This window comes from Alligator mississippiensis, chromosome 16, assembly GCF_030867095.1.
Source record: "Alligator mississippiensis isolate rAllMis1 chromosome 16, rAllMis1, whole genome shotgun sequence".
NCBI classification, from domain to species: Eukaryota; Metazoa; Chordata; order Crocodylia; family Alligatoridae; genus Alligator; species Alligator mississippiensis.
The window spans coordinates 33,183,835-33,202,567 of record NC_081839.1 but is presented as its reverse complement, the minus strand read 5'-3'; the positions used below and the strand labels follow the sequence as shown (position 1 = coordinate 33,202,567).

Below are 18,733 nucleotides of genomic sequence, written 5' to 3'. Positions count from 1 at the left end.
TATGGGACCGCTAAGGATCGCAGGCGGACCAATCGGCGCACAGAACGGCATCCCTCCCAGCCAATCGCTGCACGCCTTCAGGCGGCTGAGGCTCCGCGCTTGCACGGACCTCCTGTGGGGACCAGGGCTGGGCTGCAGCTGCGCCCCCCCACTCAGGCACCTGCTGGGCTGAGACTGGCGGGAAAGTGCAAGCATAGCGATGGAGGCACTGCACACAGGGACCAGGGCTCTGAGGCACAGCTGGCTCCCACTCACGTCCCTCCCCTTCCCTTTCTTTAATAATGAAGGGAACTTCACTTGTTTGTGGAAGCTGGCTCCTCCACTGAACCCACCAACACTGCAGCACACAGCCCCCCCCCCCCCCAAAAAGGTGGTAGGGAGCACTAATAACCCTTTCAAGCTGGCAGAGGTTTCCAGCTCCACTTTATTGAAAAGCAAAAGGTAATTTTTGAACAAAGTGGCTCGCCCCAGAGCATTTTCCGGGTGTGATGCAGAGCAGGCAAGGATTCAAGCTGGTGTCAGCACTGAGCAACGCTCCTCATTGTGCTGGTTTAGGGCCCCGCTTGCATGCAACCACATGGAGCAAGGCTCCAAAGTCTGAAAAGGTGTTTGGGGAATGTTCCTGAATCTCCTTGATGAACTTGATGTCAAACCCAGCGTCTTTAATGGCTTCTTCCACTGACTCCTGGTCCAGGTACAAGCAGGAGAAGCTGTGCTGGTCAACCACATAATAGGTTTCTTTCAACACCGTCACCATTACCAGGTGTCCCCCCGGCTTCACCAGGGAGCTGATGTTTTTCAGGGCAGCACGAAAGGTGCCCAGGTCTTTGCAGGCAGCTTCCAAGCACAGCGTGGAGAGCAGGCAGTCGGCCGCGGGCAGCGTCACGGGCGCCAGAGGGTTGGGTTTCCTCACGTCGCACTTCAGAACCTGCTTCACTTTCTTCCTCAGTTTCTCTTCCTTCTCAGCCCACTTTTCCCTGAGAGGAAATATTGAGTGCATGAAACCTCTCAGTCACCTGCCTGCCTACAAGCTTGTGTGGATAGAAAAGGGAGGGCGTTCAATGAAACTGAAAAGCAGTGCCTTGAAGAGGGGATGCTCGCCCCCCCCCCCCCCCATTATACACAATGAGGCTGTAGATCTTACTGTCACAAGAAGCCATTGAGGCCATGGCCAGGCACCTGCACTTGTTCCCAGACAGACAAAGGCCCCTAACTCTGAGCTTAGGGTCCCCAGAGGGAGACTCAGGGTGCATCTGCACTGCAGACCAGAAGAGCAAGGGCATCCTGTGCAGACACCCCCAAAGCTGCTTCCGGGGAGCTCAGATGCCAGCATGCGAAGCATTTAGCTGTGGAAACCCCAGGACCAGAGAGACTAGATTAAAGCTACGTGAGTTGCTCAGCACCCGCTGTATCACATCAGGAGAAACTGCTAGAGTTGCTGCATGTAGCTACAGCTGCAGCTGTTTTCCCACCTACCATTTGCATTGCCTTATTCCCATCAGGGCCCTTTGCAAAGGGGCAGAGATAAAGGTCCTGTTCGGAGGCCCTCTCCTTCGGGGACAGAGGCTGGTGAGAGCTGAGCTAGAACGCAGGGCCCACGAGCCCTCTGCTGGAATCGTACAGAAACTCACCCGGAAAGGTTGTGTTGTCTGCAAAAATATCTAGTGTGCAGTTGTCTAGGGTTTTCAGAGACGGTCAGGGGCTGCAAGGGACCTGGTAGATCGTCGGGTGCAGCCCCCCGCACTAGGCAGGAAAAGACAACTGGGGCCAAGTGACCCCAGTGAGGTGACCGTCCAGTCTCCTGTTGAAGATGTCCAGGGTAGGTGACCGCACCACCCCTGGAGGGAGTTTATTCCACAGTCTGGACACCCTGACTGTGGAGTTTCCCTGGACTTGAGCCTGATGCGGCTTCCAGGAGTTTGTACCCATTGCTCCTGGTCTTCCCCAGGGGTGTCCTGGTGAACAGCTGTTCACTGAGCCCTTGATGTACTCCCCGATGTAGCGGCAAGCTGCTACCAAGTCCCCTCTCAGCCTGCTCTTCTGTAGGCTGAAAAGGCCCAGGTCCCTCGGCCTCTCCTCGTATGGCTTGTCTTGCAAGTCCCTGATCATATGAGTGGCAGTGTGGTGTTTGCCCTGCGGGCCACAGCATCGCACTGCCAGCTCATTTTCGTGCGATGGTCGAGCACTACCCCTAGGTCCCTTTTGGCCTTGGTGCAAGTCTAATTGTCACCGCCGAGCCTGAGGTCTGCTGGGGATTGTTTGCCCCCAGATGCAGCACCTGACACTTCTGAGAGTTGAACTTCATCTGGTTCTGGTCCACCCACCTCTCCAGCCTGGCCAGGTCCACCTGTACCTGCAACCTATCCTTTGGCGTGACCACGCTGCCCCATGACTTGGTGTCATCCGCAAACTGGGCCAGCGAGCTTTTCACCCCCACATCCAAATCATTGATAAAGATGTTGAAAAGCACCGGTCCAAGCACGGACCCCTGAGGGACACCGCTGCCCGCGTCGCGCCAGGACGACACACATCCATTCATGGGAACTCTCTGGGCCCGACCCTGGAGCCAGTTTTCCACCCACTGAACCGTCGAGCAGTTAAGCCCACAATCTTCCAGTTTTCCCACAAGGATACCATGGGATACTAGATCAAAAGCCTTTTGGAAGTCGAGGTATATAACATCGACCTTGTCTCCCGTGTCCAGGTGCGAGAGACCTGGTCATAGAAGGAGATGAGATTGGTAAGACAAGACCTGCCCGCGACGAAGCCGTGCTGGCTGTCGTTCAGGATCTTACCCTCCACGAGCGTGTCGCACATAGATTCTCTAATGAGTTTTTCCAGGATTTTCCCTGGGATGGAGGTGAGGCTGACTGGCCTATAGTTGCCCGGGTCCTCCCTCTTCCCCTTCTTGAAGATGGGCACAATGTTGGCCCTCTTCCAATCCTCAGGTATCTCCCTCCCCTGTGTGCCACGATTTCTGAAAGAGCTTTGCCAGGGGTCCCGCAATGATCTCCGCTGGCTCCTACAGCACTCGCGGGTGGAGTCCATCTGGTCCTGCTGACTTATACATGGCTAGCTTTTCTGGTTGGTTTTGCACCCGCTCAGCACCCACAGTGGGGAGGCTGCCAGTCCCACCATGCCCCTGTGAGCCGTATCTCGCTTGTCTTTCCCCTTGGTCCGGTGAAACACAGACGCAAAGTGGGCATTCAGGAGTTCAGCTGTTCCCTGAGTGCCCGTTACCAGCTGTCCCGAGGTGCTCAGCAGGGTCCCCACGCTAACATTTGTTTTCCTTCTGCTCCCTACATGCCTAAAGGACTTCTTATTGTCCTGGACTCCCTTGGCCAACTTAAACTCTGTCACTGCCTTAGCAAATTAAATAGTTTTAATTTCCTATTGACACCTTTAGCCTACTGATTCTCCAAAAATCCTCATTCCCTCCAAAAAAAGGAGGGAAAGGCCCCTTCCCTTGAAGGGTGTGTCAGCAGCCAAGCCTCCTACCTCTGTCCCTCCAGCTCGCACACGTATTTCACCACTGGGGTCCAGTCAAACGCTCCCGGCTCCTTCTTCAGCCACTTCTCCAGCTCCTGGCGGTTCCGGTCCGCATAGTCCGAAACGATGATCTCGTTAAACTTCTCGCAGGCAGAAAGGAGCTGGTAAATGGTGGGGCCGCTGCCAATATCTATCAGGGTGTCACCCTTCACATCACCTGTGTTGGAACAGGGGGGAGCAGTGTTACCTGGCACCGCAAAGGCAATCGCTGCTGTCCCGGGGTTGGGCTGGCTGGGAACGACCTTGTTTCCACACCGCCTCACGTGGCCGGTGCGCTGGATGGGTGCTGCTCCAGCAGTGACCCGATGCCAGCCTTTGCACAGACAGGAGCTGGGCTTTTCAGGTCTCAGCAAGGATGCAGGGCTTTGATTTCCATGTACCACAGAGGCCTTGAAGGATTTGCGATGCATCAGTGAACCCCCCCGGGGTGTTTCAGGCATGCTCAGCGGGAATAAGGAGCCTGTCCCACCTATTCTGACTGTACAGACCTGGGGTCAGGACAATCGCTTCCTGGGTTTTTGCACAGCACCCACTGCTCTGGGCCCCTGGTCTCAGGGCAGGCCTCTAACGACAGTTGGGTTAGTCTTTACCTATCCTAAAGCAGTTCAGCACGGGACTTTGTCCAGACTGATGCAGAACAGGCTTTACCTACTTAGCTGCCTGCTGTATTTTTCAGCTTAGGAAGGGAAAGAGCAAGGAAAATCATTTAGGAACAGGATGCAGAGGGTACTTGTACCTTCCTGTGGGGTGGTGGGGCGGGGGGGGTAAAAGGTTTAATTGCTGGTGCCAGCACCACCTGCTAATCCATCCCCACCTCTCTTGAATGGAGACTGCCTCCTATGTGGACATGGGTGAAGCCCAGTAAGTAGCCAGTATGCTGGCAACGTAGTGACATGTGAGGTTAACAGACTTTGAGATACTGCCCATGGCTGCAGCGAGGAGCGGGTAGTGCGATGCATGGTGACCTGTCCTGGCCCCACAGCTGTTGTTACCAAGATGGGGGGGGGGGCGTGTTTCCGGGCCCCTAGACGTGCCTTGGCGCTTCCCAAGTGTGTCTACACAAGACACTTATTGCACATTAGCCTAATAACACTGTGCAGTAGCTTGTCATGGCAAAAAACGTGCTATTAGTCTACTGTGCAGTCTTATTCGGATAATGTGCAGTTAGCATCACTAAATAACTGTGCCCATGCTACTGCACTGTAACTTTAGTGCATTTAGTTAGTACTTTATTAAGGAAGTACTAAAATAAATGCACAGTATCTAAGGTGCATTAATGAACATGAACCCGCTGCAGGTCTTCCTACCTTATCCAGGGTTGAATTCCCCATTAGAGACAGTACCTGTGTTAGCTCAGAGAACAAGGAAATGGGCCTTCTTAGGACTTGGAAATTATTCCCTGCCAAACACAATGCAGTGTGCTGTGTGACACTCACTGAAAGCGAACATCTCACACAGGCTTCTCAGGTTGAGTGTCAGGATCTTGTTTCCTTTGCAGTGACTTGCACCGAGGCTGTAGTATGTTTCCAAGTAGACCCCAGGGTTGAAATCCATCTGATAAACTTCCCCTTCCGTGAAGCTAGCTGGAGCCTCCATCTTGCACATGCAATAATTTTGGGTCCCGCCCTCTGGGTCAGCTGTACTCCTAACTTCCGCGTCCACTATTGTAACCCTTTCCTATGCTGCCAGATTGCAGTCCTCGCCCTGCTGCTCTCATGCTGGAGCTCTCCGACTGAGAGGCTTGCAGAGACCAGAGGTGATAAACCCAGAGCTGAAGCTGCCAGGCACGCACTGGGGAGGTCTCGGGCTTTCTTTGGCCCTCGAAGATGTGGTGACAGCTCTGACAATCCTAGATACACCCACTGGATATATTGCTTCCAAGTTTGGGTTTTCTTAAGGGGGAAAATGGACTGAGACAGTGTATTTCAGAGCTATGCAGTCATAGAAACCGAGGGTTGGAAGGGAGCTCAGGAGGGCACATCCAGTCCACCCCCCTGCTCAAAGCAGGACCCTCCCCAACTACATCATCCCAGCCAAGGCTTTGTCGAGCTGGGTTTTAACACCTCCAAGGATGGAGACTCCAGCACTTCTCTGGGTAACCTGCTTCAGTGCTTCATCACCCTCCTAGTGAGAGAGTTTTTCCTAATATCCAACCTCAACTTCCCTTGCTGCAACTGGAGCCCATTGCTCCTTGTCCTGTATCTGTCCCCACTGAGAACAGCCCAGCTCCGTCCTCTTTGCAGCCCCACAGCAGGGAGCTGAAGGTTGCTATCAAATCCCCTCTCGGTCTTCTCTTCTTCAGACTAAGTAACCCTTAGCCTCTCCTCACAAGTCATGTCCCCCAGCCCCCCAACCATTTTTGTTGCCCATCACTGGACTCCCTCCAACTTGTCCACATCCTTTCTGCAGCGGGAGTCCCAAAACTGGACACAGTATTTACAAGTGATTCCCTTGTAAAACTGCTTCAGCAACTTTCTTAAGGACTGGATACAGAGGCTATGGGACAGGTGTTACTGTAACAGCGTGCTGGGGCTGCGAGCTATTGCTGGGGGGGTGTTGGAGGATGGAAGTGGCCTACGGATGCCTGTGTGTGTCAGGAAAGCAGTGACATGTGGGATTGCTGAATACTTGTCAAAACTCATCCCTCTTCCAGCACCACAGCAGAGAGCTGTAGGACAGGGCATCGCTCCCTGGTTTTACCATCCTTGTGAGTAACTGTGGGCATTGCTCCCTGTGTTTTATCATCCTCATGAGTAACTTTTTATGGCTGCAAAGTGACGCCCCATAGTCAGGAGGAGGGGGATTCATTTTGGCTGTAGGAGTGCAACTCACTGAACCAGGAGGGAGATCCAGAAGTCTCTGAGCTGCCTAGGGATGCCTGTGAAGTAGGCACTTGGTAGTTAACATGTGACGGCATTTTTCTTGATGTATCACAGGCTTCAGAACAGGACGGAGAAGAAACTGTGCCCTGTGCGATGGGATGGGTTGCACTGGGTGGGTGAGATGCATTGGTGAAGTGGCATGGGAACTGCCCGCTGGGACAGCAAACAGTGCTATAGCTCGGCTCCAGACAGACTGTACTGAGGGCACCTAAGGGCTGGCAGCTTTCTCTGGGTTTGCTTCATACCAAACAGGGCTCTTGGTATTAGATAAGTTAGACAGCAGCAAAAAAAAGCAGGGTGGGGGGGGCTGCAAAATAACTCCTCCAAACTGGCAAAAGTTTCCAGTTCTGTTTTACTGATTCATAGATGAGAACTCCATGCAGAAGTAGTTTGCATGTTATACTGGATACGAGCATTTTCTATTCAAGAGTTAAAGCAGACTATTGTGTATCAGGCAGGTGTAATTAGTTCTAAGAAGCCAATCTAATGGATTATTTGATTGTTTTCAATGCAGATCAGAGGGCAAATCACTCTCCGCAAGAAACAACAAATACCATCCGACCCACAACCCACTTCCTCTCCTGTTCCTTGCATTGGTGCCTCCTATTATCAAAGCCTGAGATCAGACAAACCAGGCATTGGACCAAAAACCACAGGGCACATCTTGGGTGCCCATATACAGTGCCCTTCCAGACATGGTGAAAGGTTTGTCAAGAGCTTGAGGAACCCAGGGCCTGAAAAGATCTAGACTGGCATAAGCAATTCATGATTAGTACATGTGGAAGCAACACCCTGGCCACTCTCAAGGCAGTTTTCATGTTACTCCTGTTGTTCAGGGTCAGAAGACACCAGCATCACGCCTGAGAGTCTGCGTTCCTCTCCTGCCTAGTGGGGACTTCCACTCGCATGCAAATGCTGCAATTTCTCATTTTTTTAGATGTTTGTATTTTCACAGGAAAGGGTGAAACTCATTTTAAGCAGGAATATTTGCATCATCTTGGGCATAATGTAGCTTTTTAATTAATTTAATTTTAATTTCTATTTTAGAGGGATCCTTTTGTGTCCCACTTATTCTCCAAGGGACTTAAATCACTTTCTCTTTGCGGGCGACAATGAAGTACATCCCAGAGCAATCGCAGATTTCCTGCATGGTGTCATCGTCCCTGGAGAGGACGTCAAACTCCTGAATGGCAAAGCCAGCTGCACTAAGAGCCCCCCTCAAAAATTCCTCTGTCAGAACCAAACAGAAGAACTTTTTGGGACCAACCATGTAGAAACTGGTGCCCAAATCTCCGCTCAGCACCAAGTGCCCCCCTGGCTTTAGCAGAGAGCTGATGTTCTTCAGAGCAGCGCGGTAGGAGCTCTGGTCTTTGCAGACTGTTTCCAAGCAAAATGACGACACCAGGCAGTCAGCCGGAGGGAGGACATCTGGACCCAGGGGCTTGCTTTCGTGAACATCACATTTTAGGATATGGCTAATGGTTTTTCGTAGCTTCCCCTCTTTCTCAGTCCACTTGTGCCTAAAGGAAAGAACGAGGTATTGACTGACAAGTCTCTTCATGCCTCCGCACCATGATGGAGCTGTGCACATTGTAAGCAGACAGAGTTCCCCAGTGACATTGATTTCCTGAGTCTTTTGGACACCTCTGTTAGGGTTTGGGAAGCAAATACAATTAAACCCACCCCACAATAAGCCCCAAATGCTGCTTCCAGCTCCTGCCAAGTTTGCTGGTGGACCTTGGGCCGTTGGCAGCATTTTAGCCAGTCAGCCCCTGCCAGGGGTTCACACCAATTGCTGAATCTAGGCAAGTTTACTCACTACCATAGTGTCAAAAGCTGTTGTGCTCAATCCCGGGGCTCTAGAAAAACTGTGAAGTCCCCAAGTGAAACCTCTTTCTCCCTCCCTTTGTCCCCCTGGCATTTCTGCCCGCATCTCCCTCTGCCTTTGCTGCAGGCTCTTCTGGGCTGTCCAAAACAAAGTTTGCCTCTTTGCGTGTCCCATTTGATCAAAGAGTGGAGACCGACCTCTGCGGCACGCTAGGGGCATGGGGACGAGCTTCCATCCCTTACCTGCCTCCCTCCAGTTCGCACATGTATTTCCCCACTTGAGACCAGTCAAATGCTCCAGGCTCCTGCTTCAGCCATTTCTGCAGCTCCTGGCAATTCTGGTCCCTGCAGTCTGCAATGATGATCTCCTTGAAGGTCTCACAGGCTGAGAGAAGCGGGTAGATTGCAGGGCTGTTGCTGATGCTAATCAGAGTGTCGCCTTTGACGGCACCTGGGTTGGGACAGAGCATTTTGGAGCTCATTGAGTTTTATCCAAGTTCAAGGGAATCCCAGTAATGCTGGGCTATGGTATTTTTTTCCAATTAATTTCACAGAATCATAAAAAAATGAGGGTGGGAAGGGAGCTCAGGAGGTCACATCTAGTCCAACCCCTGCTCCAAGCAGGGTCAGCGCCAACTACATCATCCCAGCTGAGGCTTTGTCTAGCTGGGTCTTCAAAACCTCCACAGATGGAGACTGCACCATCTCTCTGGCTAACCTGGTCCTGTGCTTCACTGCCCTCCTAGTGAGAGAGTTTTTTCCTAATATCCAACCTAAAATATCATACCTGTTTCCACTGAGGACCCCAACCCAAGTCCACCTGGCCTGAAACCAGTCTGTCCTCAGATTATGACCACAAGAATTGAATAGCTTTTGGTTAAATTAAATCGGGGTTATCCATAGAGGCAGAGGGACCCTGCAGACCAACCTGGATGAGTGCAGCAAACAGCTGCACAGAGGTGAAGAGAGCTCTCTAGTGTTTGCAAACTGCTGGGTCCGGAGCAGAGGCATGCTGGCAGTGCCCCAAATCTGGGTACACTTCCCCCACACTGAGAGAGGACATGTTGATATTTGGTTGCAGGGCACTGCACTATATTCTCCAAATTCTCCCCAACTCTTGTATGGTTATCTTGAGATTTTCACAGACATTTTTTGCAATTTGGACACCCCCCAGCATCTAATGGAAGGTCTCTCCCTAAACACCATCAGTAGCTTTAAATTCTCCATCTAAATATGTGGAGAAGTAGACACCTGGACAAATGCTGCTAGAGAAATAATGCTGGTCCCTGGCAGTTGCACTCTGTGTGACTTAATACACCTCTTGTTTCCCTGTATGAAATAGTTCTCCGGCTAGTTCATGCAGCTTCTTTTTCCCTCCAGGAAGAGTGCAGAAAATACAGGCTCTGCCTGAACACATGTTATTTTTTCTGATTTTGTTTCATTTCACCATACTCCTGCCCTCTAGCTAATGGGTCCTCACTGCCACCTTGTATAGCAGGTGAAAGCAGAGGTTTTCTCATGCTAAGCTGCACTCAGATGAGATGGGAAAGATTACACTAATAACTGTTGTGCTTCCTTCCACTTTGCCCCTCCTGTTACAAACAAATCAGGGTAGAAGGCATCTATTTCTATGAAATCATTCAAAAAAAAATGGTGAAAATTCCATCAAAATGGATGCAATGTTGTGAAAATGTCCAGTTCTGGTGAATGAATATTTGTTGACTCAGAAAACAGTTCACTGCAAAATACCTCAGCAGCTCAACCCAGAAGACAGCCCACACTCTCCTGATGTTATATTTTTACAAATTTCTGAGTCAATGACCCACAAAACAGAGCTCTTCTGAGCTACTAATGCTATTTTTTTCCACAAAAAAAAATTGAGAAATGAAGGGAATTTCAAAGTTTTTACCAATCACTGTAGCTCCAATGTTAGGAAAAAAAATTAAAGGGGTGGGGAGTGTCAGTTTGAGGCCAATCCTGGGACCAGGCTTCTGTCAACAAAATCAGAGCCAAAAATACAATTCATGCCAGATGGCAGGAGCTTAAGTTAACCCGACCTGTTCTTTTTTTCATTATTTTGCCTGTTTTATATAAACAACCCAGCCCATCATCACTCAGCATCTAAACCAAGCCTTTTAACACTTCCTATGCCTATGAGTTGCAGCCAGAGACACTTGATGTTGGATGCTCAGTGTTAAGTGTTCATTTTACAGATTACAAGTCAGGCTGAGAAGACAACTTTGATATCACACACTTGGATTTCTCCAGGCATTCAGTGATATCTTGATTAAGGAACTCACATGTATATGGGTTTAACGGGAGACATCTCAAAACATACTGATAGCTGTTGATTGGGAGATGCTGTTGAGTAGATCAGGTCTTTGGAGGCCCCCTCCCCCTGGAAGCCAGGCTTGGATTCAATGCTCTTTAATAACACAATTCATGTCTAAAATTTATGATCTGAAACCTCTGCCTGTCACATTTGCAGGTGGAGCAGTGTTTGGGGTGGGGTAGTAGACAACGAGGAAATCCAGCTCGTGTTTCTGTGTCCTGGATCATCATCCACAACACATGTTCCAGTGCAAGGTGATACGCCTGGGAACGGCAAACCCTGGAGGGGAGTAGCTTCCCTTAGAAAGCAGTGGCTCCAAGAAGGATTTTGCCTCAACATGAGCCTTCAGTGCAGCACCGAGGCAGTACAGGTAAACGCAGTCAGTTCTTGGCTGAGTACAAATGAGGTTGGAAGCAGGAAGCAATGCTACTTCTCTATGCAACACTAATACGACTCGCCACTACCCTGTGTTCAGCAGAGCTGGACAAAATCTTTCAGACAGAACTGGTTTGCAACAACAAAAGCAGAACCAGATCGGGAACTTTCCACTCACTCAGGTTGTCCTGGCACTTTTTAACCCAAGCATGAACCTTTTTTTATTTCAAGGCAGCCTTTTTGTTTAGACAGGTAGCTCCATGTTACTAAGTAACCCTGGAAAAGGTCAAAAGCAATGAGGATTTTTTTTCTTTTTGTTTTTGTTCCTGCAAACAAGCTGGGAAACCAATGTTTTGCAAAGCTGCCAGGTCCAGTTCTGGTATCCAGGGTTTAGGAGGGGCATGGGGACGCTACGGGGGTCGGTCCTGGGTCCCTAAGAACCTGAGCTCATGGCCCAGTGAAGAGCACGTCTTGAGAAGAAGGAATCTTGTGTCTGATCCCTTCTTTTTGCATGACAATGAGTGACACTAAGCACAAAAACACATCCCAGCCTGCACCAAACCAACAGGCAGCCCTAACAGAGGCTTCGGCACTGCCTGCTCCCAGGTTCGGGCATTCTCCGCTGCAACACGCAGTTTAGTCTCCCAAGCACCGGGGTGTTTGGGCATAACTGAAGTCTGTAGCCTTAAGAAAAGGGCGATTGGGTGAAATGTGAAAGTTTTTGCTGCGCAGGAGATCAGAAGAGACGGTCCCTTCCCTTAAGCTCTGTGCTGGGATAGCCGGGGCAGCCTCCTGGGAACTTACCTGGGGTGAAGGTTTTGTAGTGATGTCTTAGCACAAACTTGATGAACTCATACTCCAAGCTGTTTTCATTTAAGTTAAAGAATTCCATGTACGCCTTGGGATCGTAGTCTGCTTCAAGTACATACTCTTCTGTTAACTCAGCCATGATCCTTCTCCGGCGTTTGCACAACCCGTGTCCAAGGGTTGCAAAAGGACTCCTGACTACAAACCCAGCCCAAAACCACCCAGGATCTGAGCGGAGCCTTTTAACACTTCCAGCGCCTGTGAGCTGCAAAGGCAGAGCTTGTTGACTGTGGGAGCTCAGGGTTGTTTTAGATTTATAGTTGGCTGTTCCTCTTTTCCTGGTTTGTGTGCACATGTGCCTGTCGCATCTGATTTTAAACAGCGGCTTGAACTTCAGACTGATGCAGCTGCTGGAGCTCTGCAAGAAGTTAATAACAATAGGCTGGAAGGAAATTCAGTTCACTCTCCTTCCATAACAAGCTTGAGGACATGAGCACAGAGTCATAGACCGAAGAGTCATAGAGCAATGGGGCTGGAAGGGACCTCCAGAGGCCATCGAGTCCAACCCACTACCTGAGGCAGGATCATCCCTATCCAAACCATCCCATACAACCATGATCTAGACTGTACCTAAGACTACCTTCCCCTGATGCAACATAGACCTAGCAACCCTGATGCAACATAGACCTAGCATCCCAACCTGCCACTAGTAAAGCAGGGGAACCACAGCTTCTTTTAGATGTTGCAACTATACGATCAAGAGGTCCTGGGTAGAGACCACATCCCTCACTATAGAGAAAGGCAAAACCCCCACTGTCCATACCAATCTGACCATGGGGGAAAATTCCTCCCTAATGCCAAAAAGGATGTGGCATGGCAGACCAGCAGAAGAGCAAAGGAAAGGTAATTTCTAATTCGGTTCCAGGAGCATGTAGGTCATCACACACACTATGTCTGGAGAATGTATTTTAAGCAATGAAATAGCCTAATCAGCCCACGTGGTGCATGCTACACTACTACAGCAGCCAGAATAATACATGCATCATCATGGAAAGCTTGTAACTTGTATCCTCTTGCAGCATTTTCCCCTCAGAGGATGGCAAAATACTTTGGCAACCCTGAGCCTCACAGCTGAAGCCAGAGGCAATATTCTCAGCATCACAGCATCTGTCTATCTCACCCACATGAAGTTATAGCTGTGAAGACTGATGTCTTTATAGTATCTGAGCCCTGAATATTTGAGTCTGGTGAGCACAAGATGAAGGGTCTCCACTGAACATCCCTCACCATCAGCCCTCTTTTTCCATTGACACAACCGCAGAATCACCATAGAGGCTTCTAGGAAGATAAAGAAAATGGGTTCCAGGGCTTCTGTGCAGGGGATGGTGTTCAAAGCTTTTGGGAGTAGCTGTTGGATATCTAAGTTGGTCAAATGTCTAGCTACCTCTGCAGCCAGGCTGCAGTGAATGTGCAGTTTACTTCCTGCCAGCTTCTGTGAACAAGACCTTTAGTCTGAGCACAACCCTACCCCCAGCACCTTGCATGAGCAAACTGAGGCAGAGGGTAAGAAATGGAGGAGTGTTAACTTCTTGGGAATATCCAAGCTTTCTATGCCTCAAATCCCTGAACTGTAAAAAATGTCTATCCCCGCTGCAATTGTGGTGTCCTGGCAATGTGGTCAGGAAGGACATGGGTGATGCACATTTCCAGGGAACTCATAAACCTGAGGAAAAGGATGACATAGTACAGTTAGAGAACAATTCAGCATTTATTGGAAACAATGCAAAGCCACACATAATACATTGGTTTAGGTCTAGAAGAGTCAGTCTCTCATGTTCATCACTGGGAATATTTAATAAAGCTGTCTTTTTTGCAGGGAAAAAGATTCCATTTTTCATACAGCTAATTTCGAGACGTAACGTGACATTTGACAAACACTTGAGCAGCATCCGTTGAGTTACCTGGAGATGCCAAAAATGTGGAGAGCAACATTTGTGAGAGCCCAGCGGGGCAAATTATGCTGAGGGGAAACCAGCACAGGTTTGTGGCGGGCAGATCGTGCCTGACCAATCTAGTCTCTTTCTATGACCAGGTTACGAAACGCCTGGACACAGGAGGAGGGGTGGATGTCGTATACTTAGACTTCAGGAAGGCCTTCGATACGGTATCCCACCCCATACTGGTGAACAAGTTAAGAGGCTGTGACTTGGATGACTGCACAGTCCGGTGGGTGGCAAATTGGCTAGAGGGCCGCACCCAGAGAGTCGTGGTGGATGGGTCGGTCTCGACCTGGAAGGGTGTGGGCAGTGGGGTCCCGCAGGGCTCGGTCCTTGGACCGATACTCTTTAATGTCTTCATCAGTGACTTGGACGAGGGAGTGAAGTGTACTCTGTCCAAGTTTGCAGATGACACAAAGCTATGGGGAGAAGTGGACACGCCGGAGGGCAGGGAACAGCTGCAGGCAGACCTGGATAGGTTGGACAAGTGGGCAGAAAACAACAGGATGCAGTTCAACAAGGAGAAATGCAAAGTGCTGCACCTAGGGAGGAAAAATGTCCAGCACACCTACAGCCTAGGGAATGACCTGCTGGGTGGCACAGAGGTGGAGAGGGATCTTGGAGTCCTAGTGGACTCCAAGATGAATGTGAGCCGGCAGTGTGACGAAGCCATCAGAAAAGCCAATGGCACTTTATCGTGCATCAGTAGATGCATGACGAATAGGTCCAGGGAGGTGATACTTCCCCTCTATCGGGCGCTGGTCAGACCGCAGTTGGAGTACTGCGTGCAATTCTGGGCGCCACACTTCAAGAGGGATGCAGATAACCTGGAGAGGGTCCAGAGAAGGGCCACTCCACTCGTATGGTTAAGGGCCTGCAGACCAAGCCCTACAAGGAGAGACTAGAGAACCTGGACCTTTTCAGCCTCCGCAAGAGAAGGTTGAGAGGCGACCTTGTGGCTGCCTATAAGTTCATCACGGGGGCACAGAAGGGAATTGGTGAGGATTTATTCACCAAGGCGCCCCCGGGGGTTACAAGAAATAATGGCCACAAGCTAGCAGAGAGCAGATTTAGACTGGACATTAGGAAGAACTTCTTCACAGTTCGAGTGGCCAAGGTCTGGAACGGGCTCCCAAGGGAGGTGGTGCTCTCCCCTACCCTGGGGGTCTTCAAGAGGAGGTTAGATGAGTATCTAGCTGGGGTCATCTAGACCCAGCACTCTTTCCTGCTTATGCAGGGGGTCGGACTCGATGATCTATTGAGGTCCCTTCCGACCCTAACATCTATGAATCTCTGAAGAACAAGGACAACCACCACGACAGAGAACAGCATTCCTCTCACTATGTGGTTTCCTGGAGGTTTGCTTCAGAAAATGCCAAGGCCAAAAGGACAGGGTGTGCAGAAAGCGTTCAAGAATCACCAAAATTTAAGGTGTTAATCAGCATATTTCTACTGGACTATCTACTGCAAAGGAATTTTGTTTTGTTTTGTTGCTGCAGCGACTAAGTATTGGGTGCCACTGTTGAAATGGGCACAGTATCCAGAGTCTCTCTTGCCTGAAGAAGGGTGTATGTGCCTGAAAACTTGCAAAGAACAATATTTCCAACTCTTTAGCTGGTCTAATAAAAGCTATCACATCTACCCAAAGAGCCTGCCAGTTGTCATCCACACAGCTGAGTATTACTCACTCAAGTAGTCCCACCCATTTCAAACAAGGCTGCTGTCTGGAGCTGTGGTCACCAGGTAAGCAAAGCAACTGCCCTGTGGCCCAAAGATAAGCCAGCATGACCCTATATCATCTTTTCACTCGGAGAATCATGGAAAAGCAGAGCTGCAAGGGACCTCAGGAGGTCGTTTAGCCCAACCCTTTGCTCAAGGCAGGATCATGTAAAGCATCCCAGACAAGCATTAGCCTAACCTGTTCTTAAAGCTGGGCAAGCAACCCTGGTGCCTGAGCCCATAGCCCCAAAACAAGCTGGACAAGCAACCCTACTACCTGGCCCATAGCCCCAAAACACCAAGAATACCCTAGCCTGGTAAAGCAGGGGGGCAAGGGCACTGGCAATCTCCTGCTGCTGCAAGGTCAAGAAGTGGTTGTTAAAATACGCTAGAGAGCACCAAGGAAAAAGTACTATGTCTGCTGCTACAGAAGAAGGCGAAAACCCCTATAGTTTCCACTCAGGCTATGTGACAACTTGACTTTTCTGCTCATAAATCCCAAATTCCATCAATTCCAATCAATCCCATTGCAAGGAATGAGTACAGATCAAGGCCAAGATACCAATTAGGGTCTGCTAGTTATTGCCTCGAACTGCCCCTCTATGGGGGTAAACGTCGTCAGTCCAAATTAAGGGTGCATAGGAAAATCTTTCCCTGTTATCATGGGGAATGCACAACAACTAAAGGAGAAGAGAGCCATGACCAGCAAGAGAATGAAGCCTTAATAAGATTCTCTTTTCCCACTGGGGACAATTTTCCCCAAATTCTCCAAGGGACTTAATCACTTTAATTTTTGCGGGCGACAATGAAGTACATCCCAGAGAAATCACAGATGTCGTGCTGGGCCACGTCAGCCCGGGAGAGAACCTCAACCGTCTCAGCGGTGAAGCCCGTTGCACTAAGAGCCTCCCTCAAAAATTCCTCTGTCAGGGCCAAACAGGAGAACTTTTTGGGACCGACCATGTAGAAACTGCTGCCCAAATCTCCGCTCAGCACCAAGTGCCCCCCTGGCTTTAGCAGAGAGCTGATGTTTCTCAGAGCGGCGCGGTAGGAGCTCTGGTCTTCGCAGGCAGCTTCCAAGCACAGCGATGAGACCAGGCAGTCGGCCGGAGGCAGGACAACGGGATCCAAGGGGTTGCTTTTGTGGACATCACATTTTAGGACGCGTTTGATGGCTCCTCGTAACTTCCCCTCTTTCTCAGCCCATTTGTTCCTAAAGAGAGAAGAGGAAAGAGAGAGAGGAAAGCAAGAGGTTATCGGTTTTGGTGTGTTTTAAATGCCTCCCTCAGGATACAGATCTGAGAAATGGGCACGTGGGTTTTGTGTCTCTGATTGCCATTCCCTTGGAGAAGGATTTAATAAATGGGGGAGCTTTGAAAGCCATTTTCCCCACCCTGCCTGAAATTTAGGTGGATTCTTACGGGCAGGTTTAAACCCATGGGATTTAGATGGCAGCTTGGTACCTGTCTCCCTCCAGCTCACACACGTGCTGCACCACTGGAGTCCAGTCAAATGCTCCAGGCTCGTTCTTCAGCCACTTCAGCAGCTCCTGGCAATTTTGGTCCATATAATCTGAAGCAATGATCTCCTTAAATGACTCGCAGGCAGAAAGCAGCTGGTAAATGGTGGGTCCACTGCCAATATCAATCAGGGTGTGGCCTGTCACAGCACCTGGTTGGGGTTAAAGAATGGTTCAAGATGATCATCACCTCTTCCCCATGCTGCATGCCCTCCAGCAGAGGCAGGGGATACATAGCCCCCCTAAAGCTGCAGCCTTTCCTGATTTTTGCTCTGCTTTACGGGTGCTCTTTCCTTTCCAGGGGCTGCGGAAATGAACTGATAAAGAGCCAAAGCAAGGCATCACAATGCTTGAGTTTTAGCAGTTTCTCCTCTCTGCTCCCCCTGCACTCAGCCTCTTTCCGTTCATGAACCATAACCCAAAACATGATTTCTATTGCACCTAGGTGAGCATTTTTATTCAGCGTTAATTATTTCATAAAACAAAGTGCCTCCAATCCCATTGCTGCACCCTGACTCTTGCAACCCCCTTTGCAAATGCTATGAGAAAGGCCAATCTCTAGGTTAACAGGCATATCCCACTTACTTCCCCATACCAGATTCCTTCAAAACCCTTTAGTTCAAGGGATGTCTTCATGACAGTGTAAGGAGAAGGGGAAATCTGCTATATAACAATCTGCTCCAGGACAGCGAGGGCGCTGAATAGCCTCTCCTCTCTGCTCACGGATCTCCAGGCACTTTAGGCAGGGCAGGAGTTCACAACATCACCCCTTGCTTAAGGGATGAGGACGAGCAGGGGGCACAGAGAGCTGACACAACTGCTCTAGAGTCCAACAGGAGGGTGGTGGTGTGAACACAGGGCATCATTTTCCTAAGAAAAGTCCAGTGCCTGATTTTTTGCAGGCAATGCATGAGAGGGGAGGGTGGGAGAAGCTCTCCAGTGCGCTGCGCCCTGTTCAGAGGCTAAGCATGAACACTTGGCATTTTTGCTGTGCTTTGTAGCTGGAAAGCCCTAGGGGAAAGCAGTTGCACAAAAGCTTGTGGGCAGCAAGACAAACTTGGTGAACTGCCCAAGAACTGTTTGTCACACGACTGAGGCACTTGTCTCTAGCAACTGCAGGCCACAAGCACGTCGCACGGGCAGTGCAACCTCCCACCCCGTCTCCTCTCTGAGTGCCTGGCTGGTCGTGCCCCTGTCTGGCCAAGAGAAGACAAGAGTGCCCAGGGCTTTGGGAAGGACCTACCAGAAGTGAAGGTTTTGCAGTAGTGTTTCAGGACAAATGTGAGGAACTCATCCCCCAAGGTGCCTCCTCCAAACTTGAAGTATTCCAGGTACGCCGTGGGCTCGAACTCTGCCTTGTAGACCTCCCCTCCCGTGAAGGCAGCCATGGGTTTGCTCTGCCCTGGCTCTTCCCTGGCTCTGCTCTATTCTTGCCTGAGTCTGTTCTTGGGGCTTGTATCATCCCATCTGCACTCAGCCTTTTAACCTCTTTGTGCCCCTGACACTGAAAAGCTCCTTGTAGCTTGTTTATACCTCAGATGGTCACTTTAGGGTTGCAGCCGGCTGTTAACTATCCCCACTTGCCCTTTGAGCCGGAGGGGGAGGACACCCCAGGCCCATCCTTAGGGAACCCGAGGTTGCAGCGGTCACAGAGTGATGTGAATAGTTAATGGCTCAAGGCCATCCCATCAGCCGCCCCCTTGGCAGCATCACAGCATATGCATAT

The 18,733-nt window shown here is 50.1% G+C and overlaps 2 protein-coding genes across 4 annotated transcripts; both read right to left on the bottom strand.

Moving 5' to 3' along the window:
• Nucleotides 1-387: 387 nt before the first annotated feature.
• On the bottom strand, nt 388-18,534 carry LOC102560500 (nicotinamide N-methyltransferase). Of its 3 annotated transcripts, none has more exons than XM_059720047.1 (3): nt 18,251-18,531; nt 3,499-3,706; nt 388-977 (listed from the first exon to the last, which is right to left on the bottom strand). In XM_059720047.1, exons 1-3 carry the CDS (start codon nt 18,393-18,395, stop codon nt 539-541), a joined length of 792 nt encoding a protein of 263 aa, XP_059576030.1. In that variant the 5' UTR covers nt 18,396-18,531; the 3' UTR covers nt 388-538. The 3 variants fall into 3 exon arrangements, with proteins under 3 accessions (XP_059576030.1, XP_059576029.1, XP_059576031.1); XM_059720046.1 differs by lacking the exon at nt 18,251-18,531 and adding an exon at nt 4,986-5,177; XM_059720048.1 differs by lacking the exons at nt 388-977; nt 3,499-3,706 and adding exons at nt 13,522-16,701; nt 16,952-17,159 and having other exon boundaries at nt 18,251-18,534.
• On the bottom strand, nt 6,766-12,098 carry LOC102572902 (nicotinamide N-methyltransferase). Its single transcript, XM_006277244.4, has 3 exons — nt 11,770-12,098; nt 8,502-8,709; nt 6,766-7,951 (listed from the first exon to the last, which is right to left on the bottom strand). Exons 1-3 carry the CDS (start codon nt 11,912-11,914, stop codon nt 7,516-7,518), a joined length of 789 nt encoding a protein of 262 aa, XP_006277306.2. The 5' UTR covers nt 11,915-12,098; the 3' UTR covers nt 6,766-7,515.
• Nucleotides 18,535-18,733: the final 199 nt, after the last annotated feature.